The sequence below is a fragment of the Crocodylus siamensis genome, chromosome 1 (assembly GCF_052110815.1).
Source record: "Crocodylus siamensis isolate JL-2025a chromosome 1, ASM5211081v1, whole genome shotgun sequence".
NCBI lineage: Eukaryota > Metazoa > Chordata > Crocodylia > Crocodylidae > Crocodylus > Crocodylus siamensis.
The window spans coordinates 222,650,303-222,663,154 of NC_143395.1; the positions used below are offsets into that span (position 1 = coordinate 222,650,303).

General features: G+C 44.0%; 1 protein-coding gene across 1 annotated transcript; it reads right to left on the minus strand.

Annotated features, from left to right (window-relative positions):
- Positions 1–326: 326 nt before the first annotated feature.
- On the minus strand, positions 327–11,754 carry LOC149874189 (nectin-4-like). Its single transcript, XM_090031593.1, has 7 exons — positions 11,036–11,754; positions 10,074–10,412; positions 9,126–9,431; positions 4,790–4,886; positions 3,573–3,656; positions 1,217–1,337; positions 327–506 (listed from the first exon to the last, which is right to left on the minus strand). The coding sequence occupies exons 1-7, from the start codon at positions 11,115–11,117 to the stop codon at positions 342–344; spliced, it is 1,194 nt and encodes a 397-aa protein (XP_089887719.1). The 5' UTR covers positions 11,118–11,754; the 3' UTR covers positions 327–341.
- Positions 11,755–12,852: the final 1,098 nt, after the last annotated feature.

Genomic DNA, 12,852 nt, shown 5'->3' on the forward strand with positions numbered 1-12,852 from the left:
CTGTGCCCATGTCCCCTGTGACTTGGCCCTCTGCCCTGGCCCCATGGGGCCTCTGAGTCCCACCTACCACCCTGAAGCAGGCCCCTGGCACTGCCCTGGAGAAGGTCCTGCAGCACCTGCTAGCCAAAGGTGATTCACTGTGGTCCCAGACCCACAGGGGAACTCTTTGTGGCCAGGGTGCTGGCTGCCTGCCACCAGGATCTCCGCCATGTGCTACCCTACATTGGACATTTCAGCATTTGTAGTGATCTGAAAGTGTCTCAAGATTTCAGGAATACTCTCAGCCACCTTTTTCTCATTTTCAGAAAGGAAACTTCACCCCTGCATTAATTTCTTAAAATTTAATTCTCCAACTCATCAATACCATCCAGCGAAGTCTCGTGGGCATTGGCCTCCTTGTTCTTTTCTGTGTCTTGGAATATCGCTCTATGCACCTTTTCACAATTTCGGACCCCATTTTGCTTTTGTGGTGTAGCCCTTTTCCGAAGAGATTTTGCGGTTGACCCCTGTAAAAGCAAGCAAAACAGTAAGGCTGCATTGATGATGATGATTTTTTTTTTGACAGGAAAAGATACGGAGGAATAACACTAAGAGGAATCACGTGGATAGAACTTCCCAAATCAGTTAGCAGGAATAAGTAGCTCACATAATAAGAGGTCAGGGAATAGAAACACAACTGACTAAGGAACAAACTGCTTTAGGAAAAAGGCTGATGCTGCTTTCAAGATGTGAAAGTTGTATAGCTACATGAAGGATACTGTAGGCCTCACTGGAACACGGATTCATACGTATACTGCTCACACAAAAGCTCTGCTAAACTGTTGGCCGGAGTAGATCTGATCAGTGAACCTGACTGATGCATGAACTCCTTGAATAAGCAATACTTCGAGGGTGGACCACATGTGCACTCCTGTCAGGAGATGGGAGTGGGGGATGGCTGGAATAGACCAGTACCACAGTGACAAGGTTGGAATGGGAATACTAGGTTCAGAAGACAGAACAAGAACAAAATATCACTTACATATAATAAAGTGGTATTTTTTTCACTTTAAACTATACAGTATACCCACAGATAATGAAGTCAATTTATCATTTGAAAGGAAATTAATTTAAAATTTTAAGTGACTATTTTAATGAGGACCCTGGCATATTGCAGCTATGTCAGGCAGCCACTGGCAAATTCTTGCTGAGGTGCTTGCCTCGTTAAAATCATTACCTCATTATGATAGGAAACAGCTGGGTTCAGTGGTGTCCGCAGGTTCTGGGGAGTCTTGCCCTTGTCTTCATTTAAAAATGCTTCTCTTGCAGGAGTGCAGGGCACACTGGGAACTTGTGATCTAGCATATTGAGATTAGACATTTATAAGTGACAGGAAGCATGCTAGACATTTTACAAAACATACCGAAGAGACGTGCCTGTTTTATCGAAGGAGGTTAACGTCTAGATAGAGACGATGAAGACAATGCGCTGATAATAATAGGGATAATACAAGGGGATTAATCTCAGGACCACTCTTTTGTTATCCAGTAACACAACACTGCTTATGTTTAAACCCTGGTGGATCTGCTAACTCTGAGCTAACTTCTTTTCAGCTCAGAGTCCACATTTCAATAAGAGATGGGATTGCAGCGCATATAGGCATACCTGAGTTAGTTATAATCCACCTGATATCTGTACGGACTGGACTTCAGCTACCATATAAATACCTTGGGTCGCAGGTGGGCTTGAGAAAGATAACTCAGGACCAAGAATGATTTCTGGTATTTGGGCCAGTCCTGTCAACACTGAGTACTGCTGAGTGTTATCTTTGTTTTACTTAAGCTTTATTTTTAGAGAAACAGTTAACTGGGAAGGTTTAGTCAAGGCTGACCCTGCTTGGACCAGGGCTTTGACAAGATGGCCTCCTGAGATCGCTTATAGCCGTATTTTTCTCTGATTAAGGGGAAAGCATTAGTCAGAGTACTACACACTCCTTCAAAGAATGTTATGTTGGCCTTGAAGGAGGGATGGGATGGGAGTATGTGTCACACATAGAGGCTGCCAAACTTGCAGAAATTATTTTAGCTATTTGGTAAGCAGTTCAAATCAGGATTCTCTCTCAGTCAGAAGGAGAACCAAAGCAGCAGTGAGGGTTAGTACATCCTTTTGAAGTGTGAATGAAATGCGTGTAATAGCAGGAAGAACCAGGACAAAGTCTGCAGAGCTGTTCATTTGGACTGCCATGCCCAGAAACCCTCAGGAGCTGGGGGCCAGGGATAAAGGAAAGAGGAAGCTTAAGGCTGGAGCAGGGGAAGAGAGAGCAGTGTGCACGTGGCACTTGGTCAGCCCTAGGTGGAGATGTGCACAGTGGAGCTGGAAATCTCACCGTCTTGGTCAGCTGGGATTGTGGACTTAACGAGCTGGACTCAGACATTGTGACTCTAACCCCTATGATTTTCTATATAGAAGTGGTAGCTCCCCTTTGCTTCTTCTGCCAATTTCTGGGGCTGCAGGCACAAAATGACAGGGGCCCTCAGGAATGTTTTGGGACCAGGTGCAAGTCCTGTCTGGGACCATGCAGGTTGCTCTAATGGTAAGAAGACTTCAGCAGAACATGCATTATACTCAGGTTATACTGTTTTGATTCAGCTGGATTAAAACAGATAAGAAAAGGAGACTTCTGTGAGAGAATTCCAAAAATCCAGGGACAGACATTTTATACATGATTTTTTAAACTTATCGGAACTGTCTGAAATCGACATATTTCCTGTCTGACCACAGTAATCCAGGAGACTGGCTCAATTACTCACTGAAGGACTGAAATGCTGAATCTAAAGGCCTAGAAAGAGCCTCTGACTGTTCCTGAAAGGGGCTGAAATACTGATAAGCACTGAGACTCTGCAGTTTCTTTTCAAGATCTGAAGAAATCCTAGTGACTCTATTGCAGTTCACTGTTGCCCAAGAAAATCAGCTCTGAGCAAAAAGAAGAAATACAAATAGTTGTGTGCACGCATGCACTAAAGTTTATTAGGATGAATGTCATACACAAACTTTTTACCACATTGCAGATGCTTTAAACCATGTACCATGTATACCATGTATCTATAGGAAAAAACAGGGTAGAAGCTTCTAGGGGAGGGAGGACAAATTTAACAGTGAATACTTTTAGTTTTAAAAGGCACTTAAGAAGTATTTTAAGTGACATTACTATCTGGGGAGACAAATCCAGTAAGTGAAAAGAAGGAATAGATTGACAAAAATGGTGACAACTCTGTACTATCTCATGCACGATGTGACACGGAAGCAGGTAAGCCCTGCCATGAAGAACTGAGAAATGGACACGTCTCTGGAGGGGGAAAGTGTCCGCGTGATCAATCTATGTGTTATACAGGGCATGGAGCCTGGGATTGTATTTATTAGTGTGTGCTGTGGCGAGGAGTTGCAGCGCACTGGAAGTTTCACTGATAGGCATAGACAGACAGTGGGGTGAATTTAAACCCTCCTGAAAAGGGAGATCAGAGGGCTGCACAGAGGTGCAGTGTATGCCCGAGCTACCTGAGGTAGTGACAAGTGCTAAAGAAGAGCTGACTTACTGAAGGCGACGCTTCCTGCACCACAGCGCCCTGGAAAGCTGAGCAAGGGTCCCATTGGTGAACCAACTTCCCTGGGCTGGTAACCTGGAGGAAGGAAGTAGAAGGTTCACAATGGAGCTGGAAATCTCACTGTCTCGGTCAGCCGGGATTGTGGACTTAACGCTAGAGACTGTGGACTCTCTATCTCCCTGCTGAAGGCAGGATCACCCCTGGCTAAACCATAACTGCTGGCCTAACCTTCTCCTAAGAAATGCTGAGGCTATTCCACAACTGAACCATCATCGCTATTAGAAAGTTCTTCTAATCCAACCTCAATTTCTCTTTTGCCATTTAAGAAAGTTACTTCTTGTCACGTCCCTGCAACTGCAGAGAAGGTTCTGTCGCCATGCTGGCCGTGACCACCTTTCAGCTATTCAACGACTGTTACGGTATCTGTGATCAGCCTTCTCTTCTTCAGACTAAAAAGGACCAATTCTTTCAACCTCTTGTAAGTCATGTTTTCTAGACCTCTAGTTCTTTTTATTATTCTGTACTGGACCCTTACAATTTAGTCTACGTCCTTCCTGAAGTGCAGTACTCAAAACTGCAAACAGTACGCTAGGAGAGGTCTCACCAGTGCTGAGTAAAATGGAAGAAGACATCACTTGACTTGCAAGCAACACTCTTATTCAAACAGCCCAATATGCTATTTCACCTTTCTATTTTGCAGTGCCTTACTGATTGGTTTATTGCAATGGCCTGTTTATTGAGCCATTGCAGAATAATGTATGGACGCCACTAGAAACTACTAACACAGCAGTCAGGATTTTGAAAACCCCAGGGTGGGAGTTTAATTCTGGGTAAACTCTGGGAAGACCTTGTCTACATGTTGCAAGATGGTGCAATGCAGAAACGTACCAGTTGGTTTTGTGCACGCCAGCTCCTGAGTCAGAACCAGGACAGCCATATTTGTACAGTGCTGTGCCTGGGTTATTTAGCTCTGCTGAGAGGCAGGCCTCAATAACTGGGGTAGAAAGCTATGTGAATACAGCTGTACACGTACTCGGAGAGCTAGCTCAACTAACACACTTCACCACCTTATGTTGGATAGACCCACCAACGTCCTGAAGAGCCACAATCTTGGCCTGTGCTTCATCACACAAGCAAGCTGAAGTGTAGGAAAGGGGATTGTAATCGAGCTTTGTAACACAATTGTATTAAATGGTCATTTGACTTACCTTTCCTCTTTTCTTTTCCTTAGTAGTATGATTATAATTCCTAAGACAAAAAGTATAGGAACTAGAAGAAAAGGAATAATCTTCTCCACAGGAACACCTGAAAAACACATTTCAACAAACGGACTAAGGTCACTGAGGAACCCCAATGGAGGTGATCAATTGTTTGTTTCTTTGCTAGAGACCAGGTCCAGGAAGCACCAGGTTTCTACCTCAGTTCTGAAGTGCATGTGTCAGCCAGACAAGCCAGTAAGTTTATGAATTGCTTCTAAACCAGAAGTGTATCTAGGGGGGGGATGAGTGAGGCAGATGCCTTGGCACTATGTAAAGGAGGGCACTGAAATGGCAGCAGGGGGCTGGAGGCTCTGATCCCACAGAAGGGGGTGCAGAGCTTTCTTGTCAGCCCCCCACCCACTTCCCCCTGTGGGATGCCACAGCTTCATGGGGGTGTCTCCACAGCCCAGAAATGACAGAGTCAGTCCTGTGGCAGTCACTGCTAATTAAGGGTTTTATAGCCTTGTTCTGCCTCCCCTTCTACATCAGCTGCCATGTTCACCTGCAGATGCTGGCCAGAGGTGTGGCTCATGGGACTCCTGCCCCAATTCTGCACAGCCTCCAGCCTCCCACCAGGTTTGCCTCTGGCGGTGTCTGTGCTGTGCATGCAAGACTCTGCCCGCCCCTCTGCCTCCTGCCCTCAGTGCCTCCCCCTCTGCACCCACCCCTTCACTCTGCTCAGGCGGCCAAAATGCCAAGCTATGTTCCTGTTACAAACCAAACCTGATTTCAATGAATAATAAATAACAACCTCGTGGTCAACCCTGAAATAACACAAGACACAACATCCTTATCTGCCACAGGTAAAACAGGGGGACCGTGGCAGCTTGCAGTTGCAAAGGTTGTTAAAAATATGGTCCAGACATCCCAGGAAGAGGGGCACACTCCCTGCTGCAGGGGAAGGTCCCCCACAGTCCATTCTAATCAGACCAACTATTTCTTCCTGACTGCAAATATGGCAACTGTTCTGACCCAGAGTAGAGGGGCAAGACTCTCTACCTAGAAACCTCTGCATTTAAGTCCCATCAAGGGCACTGACACCCTAGACAAAATCCCTAACTTTGGCTGCAGCCACCACTCACTGCCTCCGAGGTAGGATTAAAAAAACCTTTGACACGTGAAGCAGCAGGAGAGAAAAGGTTCCCTCCTGGCCTCATGTAGCAACCAGCAAAGCTCAGAAGCATGAGAAATAACCATAGCGAACCACAGGCATAGGTCTGCCTATACCATCTTTGACCTGTGCAACCTCCTCTTGAACATCTCCAATGATGGAGGGTCTACAACTCTCCCAGGTTGTCTGTTTCGCTCCTTCCCTTTTCCAACCATGAAGAAGTTCTTCCTGACATCCCATCTAAACCTACTTTGCTGCAACTTCAAGTCATTTGTCCATGTCCTACTCTCCACAGCCAGAGACATAAGATGTTTCCCCTCTAATTTATGGCAGCCCTTCAGGTATTTGAAGGGCACAGTGCGTCTCCTCTTCAGCACCTTTACCACAAGCTCAACATACCTATGTAGAGCCCTAAATTGCACACAGTATGTTAGATGAAGCCTAACCAGTGCCAATAAGACAGGCACTATGACCTTCTATGTCTTCCATGTAATGCTTCTATGGATGCATCCCTTTTGTGTGGCTGCATCATGCTGCAGACACATATTGAGTCGGTGTTCTAGCTAGACTCCCAGATCCTTGTCTGTAGCGCTGCCATCCAGCCAGGGCTCACTCATTTGGTATTTGGATTTTTTATTGTTCCTCCTAAGGTGCTGCATCTTGCATTGATCAGCACTGAATTTCACCCTGTTAACTCCAGCCCAGCTTTCCAATCTGTCAAGTTCCTGCTGAATTGCGCTCCCACCCTCCAAAGTGTTCACAAGCCTTCCCAGCTGCATGTCAACTGCAGGCTTCCTCAAGAAACTTTCTAGAGTAGCAGCCACATCATTAATAAACAAATTGAACAGCACTGAGCCCAGAGCAGCCCCCTGTGGGACTCCACTTTGCACCTCCTGTCATTCTGACGCGGATCCACTGATAACTGGATCTTTTCCCTTTCAGACTTTGCTTGAGACTGTTGAGCCAGTTCTCTATCCACTTTACAGGAGTTCTCTTCAGGCCATATTTCCCATATTTGTTTATAGGATCATGCAGCACATCTCTAAAACCTTGCACAAGTCCAGATACACTATGTCCACAGTATTCCCGTTATCCAAAGTAGTTACTTTGTGAAAGGAGCTCAAGTTTGTTTGACATGGTTTGTTCTAAAAAACATATCTTGGTCCCTGGGATGAAGTTCAGCAAGCCCTACTGACTTAAATTCATCCTGATCCATCAAAAGCTCTCTGGCTATCTCTTTTGTCATCTCATCCCTCAACATCTCCACTTCTTTATCCAAATAATCTTTATGAGGTGTCTGGTTGCAGCCAACATTTTTTTTGTGAAAACCAAGGCAAAGTAGCTATTGAGTAGCTCCACCTTCTTTCACCTTCTGTTACGAGTTCCCCGTGGTTATTTAACGGCGGACCCACAGCATCCTTGGCCTTTTGTTCCAAGCCAGCATAGTTACAGAACGTCCTCTTGTCATCTGTAGCCTCCCTCACCAGGTGCAGCTTCTTCTTTGTCTTTGCCTTCCTGATTTTGTCCCAGAGGGCTCTTTCTTTCTTGTTGTATGCTTCCTTGGTGACCTTCCCATCTTTCCATTACCCATATGCTTTCCTTTTTCATTTGAGGCATCCTACAAGCATGTTGTGCTGCCACCTTGGTCTCTTACCATTCTTTGTGCACTTCCATTGCATTAACAGTTTCATGCTGCGCTTCCAATACCGTGTCCTGCAGAAGCTCACAGCCCTCCTGGCCACCATTATCCTTCAGTTTGTCTTCCCAGGGCACCATGGGAAGCTGAGATCCACCTTTCTGAAATCTGGCCTCCTTGTTCTGCTGGCCTCATGCTCTCCCTGTGTCTGGAGTCCTATCATATCATGGTCACTTCCTCACCACACTGTCCATTACTTTCACATCCTCCAGGAATTCTTTCCTACTGGTCAAGAGAAGGTCCCAGATTGATGATCCCCTGCTTCTGGGACAGAAAGGTGTCCTCCACATGGCTTAAGAACTGACTTGACATTTTATACTTTCCTGAATTGTTCTTCCAGAAGGTGGTTGGAAAACTGAAGTCTCTGATCAGTATCACCTTATAGCACAAATATGCTCTTTCCAGTTCTGCTCAGATGGATCCCAAATCTTGACAAAATTCCTTCCCCCAGATCCCATCGTCAAAGAATATCTGCCATTTCTGTCAAATCTTTCATTATTCCCAGAGCAGAGGGTTAAGCTTCAACTAACAGGTGATTTCTGAGCTGCTCGCTTCCCTCATCCCTCTTCTAAAATGTGACTTGCCACCTAGGATGCTAATCTTTCTGTTCACCAAATCAAATGCCAATGCCAAGACTTGGTAAACTGCAGAATAACAATTGATGAGCTGCAAATTATGAATAGTGAATAGCCTTACTTATCTGCTATTCATCCCCAAGCTCAGCATGGTAGAGTAAATGTCAATGCTTACTTTGCAGTACTGAGCTATCAGTTTTCACAGATGTGTTTTGAGAATTAATGAGTGGTCTTATGTTGTGAAAGAGCCATATAGGTACTAATTTTGAAGGTTCTTGTTAGACATGAAGTTCCCATGACACTCACCATTACTCATGTTTGTCTATTATAATGAATAAAAATGGAAAACCTTCTGAGGCATTCAACACTGTATCTATGTCACAGTATTCAAAATTTTTTACCTTTTTATCAACTCATAACTATTTAATTTTCAATCCTTTTCTTTGCATCTTCCTCTAAGAAACATTTTTAGCAAAAGAATAATGATAATCTTGTTTTGATACAAATCGTGTGTTGGAGTAGTCACAAAAAAAAGAAAAGAAATCCATGCTGACAATATTACAAAATCATTTCTAAAATTAAGCTTTTTGTGGAAGAAAAACAAATTATCCTGTGAAAACCTTCCAGAAATCTAACCACATCTTTCTAAAATCCTTTTGCACAGACAGAAGAGTTAATTTAAGAAAATCCCAATCCCAACATATGCCAGACTTGCACCCAAAGAGCCTTCAAGCCATCTGAGCTCTGCCCACTGTGTCTGTACATTAGGGTGTTTCTGGGTCTGCTTACTAGAGGAAAACCAATCAGGTGGCAGATTCTATTCTGGTCAGCGTCAAGCAGGTACTTGCAAATACAAGCCTGCAAATACACTGTACCCTACCCCACTTTATCAGTCCAGCCTACCTTCATATTCTTCTTCTTGTCTCTTATCCTCTACTTGATAAACGATCTTCTCTTTAAATCCATCAGGATGGTCCATGACACACGTCAGGCTTTTGAGGCGTTCCAAGGTGAAGTTACATGCATTTGTCACCGTAACTGTTCCATCTGCATTGTGAACACTGCCAACCTCAGGGTGATGAGCAGTCAGGACTCCCTCAGGTCTCCAGGTGATTTTGGGGGCAGGCCTTCCAGTAGCCAAGCAAATCGCAGTGAGGATCCCCTGGTTAATGAAATTTATGTGGAGCTCGGTTCTGATTTCTGAAACAGCTAAAAGCAGAAATGAAATGCAATCAAAATGAGGATGTTCCTTTAGATTTTGTTAAATAGTGTTATAGGTTTGCTTAAATGTTACTGACACTGATGGGCATCACACCTGCTTAGTTCGTAAAGGTTTCTTATTGGCTTCTGTACATTTATCTGGAATAAAAAGCTCAGAATAGGTGACATCAGTCTAAGTGAAATAGTTGCATTAAACAACATTTTCAATTAAATATTTTTATTAAACTAAAGCAATTTCCTCAAAAACTTTGTTGAGGGAAAGCTGCTTATTCTTAATTCTGTGTTACATTTCCAAATGAAGCCTTGCAAAAGAGATTTTGAGTACCTGATTCTCAAAATCAAGGAAATATTTTATCTGGCAGCAGTAAAGGTTGTTTCCTAACTCACATCTGGCAATGCAAACCAAATTTTTGTGTAGGTACTTTTTATATGTCTGTACCCAAATCAGTTGGTAGAGGTTTATAAATTCAGAAAATATACTATATTTCATGTCTGAAAAGTTATCATAGAGTTTCTATAGCAGACATTTATTTCTTAATTAATGAATTCACAATGAAGGCAACTCCATGGATATTTCCAGTCTCCCACCAAAAGGGGCCATAATGCTAAAGAAAATGGGGTCAACTTTACCTTGCACAGTTAGGTGGGTGTTTCTACTGAAAGACCCATGTGGAAATGCATTGAAGAGGCATTTATAATCTCCTTCATCCTGTAGTGTCACATTACAGAGCGTGATGGATGATGCATTCAATCTTGTTTTAGTAAATAGGACTCTGTTCTGAAATAACCCCACAGATTTAGGTCTGTGTCTCTTGCTGCTGGTGGCTATGTTCTCGAATGAATATCCTTTCCTCTTCTGCCAGGTTATTTGTAGAATATCTAGAGGAAGGGTGAAGTTACAGCTCAGGGTCACATTTTCACCAATGGCAACTGCAGGAACCATTTCACACTGCACTGCTTCTTTAAAACCTGGAAACAAACCCAAATCAAGGATCAGACAAAGAGAGAATGGATATATTAAGAGATCATAGAAATGTTTGAATTAGTCTACAATACCACAAAAAATGACATTTTTGCAGCTGGTGTCAATGCACTCTATAAACTCCTGCACAATTAACTTCTCGGTCCTCAGTAATGCAGAACATGTACAAAGCAGAGAGATGAGAAATTGGTTGGTGGTCTTGGGGGGATTTTGATACTGCCTCTCTTTCTTTCAGATAGGCACCCGAGTAGACACCCTTGTCTGCTGGACTGCTCTATTTCATTAGGTGAGCACAGAAAGAAGTTTGTGCTTTAAGGGCTAGAAAGGTTGAATTTCACATTTTTTATTAAAAAAGTGAGAAAGTGCAGATGATAATTGCATTGTGCCAAGCTCTGACTTTTGGCCCTTCCTTTCACGGTATCTGTGTCCCTTCCCCCCCTCCCAATAATCAGTCATTCCTCTTGTTATTGGTCAAAAATGTTCTAACAGAAGAGGACAACTCCTCTCGGTTGATGTGCCTTACTCTCTGCCCTTTCTGGGACCGAATCTACCAGTGATCCCACTCACATACCTGCAATATAAATAGGAGGATACAAGGGAGACCACTTACCTGCAGCTGCAACCTGAAGCAGGCAGACATTACAAAGAAGAGACAGAGAGAGCTTAAAGCACCCATCTGTAAGCAAACCCATCGTATGGAACAGTTTAACCTTCCTTTCCTGCAAGGAATCTGCAACGAACGTCACGGTCAACGAGATGGAATAGAGAAAATTGGCGCCTTTTTGCCTGTTGGCGCCTTTTTCCCTCGTGTCTAGTACCGACCAATCAGGAGAGACATGACAGTGAAAACACTTGCAACATTATATCCTGTATTATGTCATGTGAATGGCTGTGGCAGGGAGCCGTCTTGTACTTTGCTTCCTTCCTGCACTTTGTAACTGAAGCCGACTGTCACCAGAGGAGCTGGAATAGTTCATCATTAACCATTAATCAAACTACGTAAAGCAACACAGCAAACTGGCTGCCATCCACATGTGATCCCTAACCCCTTTCGCTTCTGAACAACAAACGTTGTACATGTTTTCCCAGACAAAATAACCCCAAACCACATCCATAATCAGCCTTTCCTCTCCTGCTGTGTCGATAGTGTTCCCAAAGGTGACAAGGTAAAGGGCCAGGCGTCCGTGGACAACTAACTTAATGGAAACAACTTGCAGGTACAGCCCCGGATGCATTCCCAGCTGCCCAATCTCCTGACTTCCTTCTAAAGCTGGAAAAGCTTCTCCGTCAAATATTCTTTATTTGGTTAGAAAATACTCGTTCATTGAAAGCTAAACACATTTCAGACAGAAAAATGGCAAGCCAAAGCACTTCAGTGTTGGGGGGAGGGTGGGTTCAAAATGTCTTTCTTATTTGAAACTTTATTTATTGTTGTTTTATATTGTACTATACTGCTTAGGGCTTCTATAGAAGAAAGTACTAGTCCCATGAGGCATTCAACCAGCATTTCTTAATAGACGTAGCTTGATTTACTGCACTAGCACCTAGTATTAAAATGTCGAGGCTGCCCCGCGTTGGGGGGGATGAGCCCTGTTAGCCCCAGCTTTCCACCACCTATGGCTGTGTGCCTGTTTGCCACACGTGTGCGGGTAAAATATCTGTTTTAAAGGAATATTCACAGAAGTACCGGGACCCATTTGAAAGATCAGTGGTAGTTCCATGAATATTACATGAAAAATGGTATTTTACCTGCACACGTGCCATGAACTTCGACAAGAAATCCACCAGTTTCTCAGGGCCCTACTCTGGAGAACTGAGGAAACTGAGGCAGGTAACAGCGTCCCAGGGTGTATTGCTGTGCCCTCATAACACTTCCAACACTCCTTAAAAGCAAGAATATCTGTCTGTGCTTTACCAAAGGCAAGGACAGAGGGGAGGGAACAGGGATTGTACTGGAACTTTGTAAGCAAGTTGATATGAAACATTGATTCTACTTATTTTTCTTCGTTGTAGTTCCTTTAGAGCCAAGGGAGCACTAAAAGATGGCGCAGTAACAGCATATTGCTGTTAGTTAATATCCGGTTCTTTCAAAAGGTGATAATACCAGTCATGGGGCTCGGGCTGGAAGATCCTTCTCTCCCAGCACCAGCTCTGTGACTGCAGGGCAGCACTGAGAGAAGAGTCTCCCAGCTCGAGCTCTGCAGAGCTGGTGCGGGAGAGTAGGATCTTCCAGCCTGAGCCCCATGATCTCCCAGCCCTCTCTCCTCTACTGTGATCTTGCATCAGGGGCTGGGAGTTTGAGATGGGAAGAGAAATGGGTGGACCCAAAGGAGGGAGGGACATAGGCTGGGTAAATGTTAATATGTATGAACCTAGTTGTATAAAATGTAAAAAGAACTAATGTTCAGTGCAGGTCCCCAGTTTGTT

Excerpts from the sequence above, each read along its gene's own strand:
- LOC149874189 (XM_090031593.1), bottom strand. The coding sequence starts at position 11,117 with ATGGGTTTGCTTACAGATGGGTGCTTTAAGCTCTCTCTGTCTCTTCTT. Across the intron at positions 10,413-11,035 it reads GCTTCAGGTTGCAGCTGCAG|GTTTTAAAGAAGCAGTGCAG; the intron begins GTAAGTGGTCTC and ends GTTTGTTTCCAG. Across the intron at positions 1,338-3,572 it reads TGCAGGAAGCGTCGCCTTCA|ATCACAAGTTCCCAGTGTGC; the intron begins GTAAGTCAGCTC and ends TCAATATGCTAG.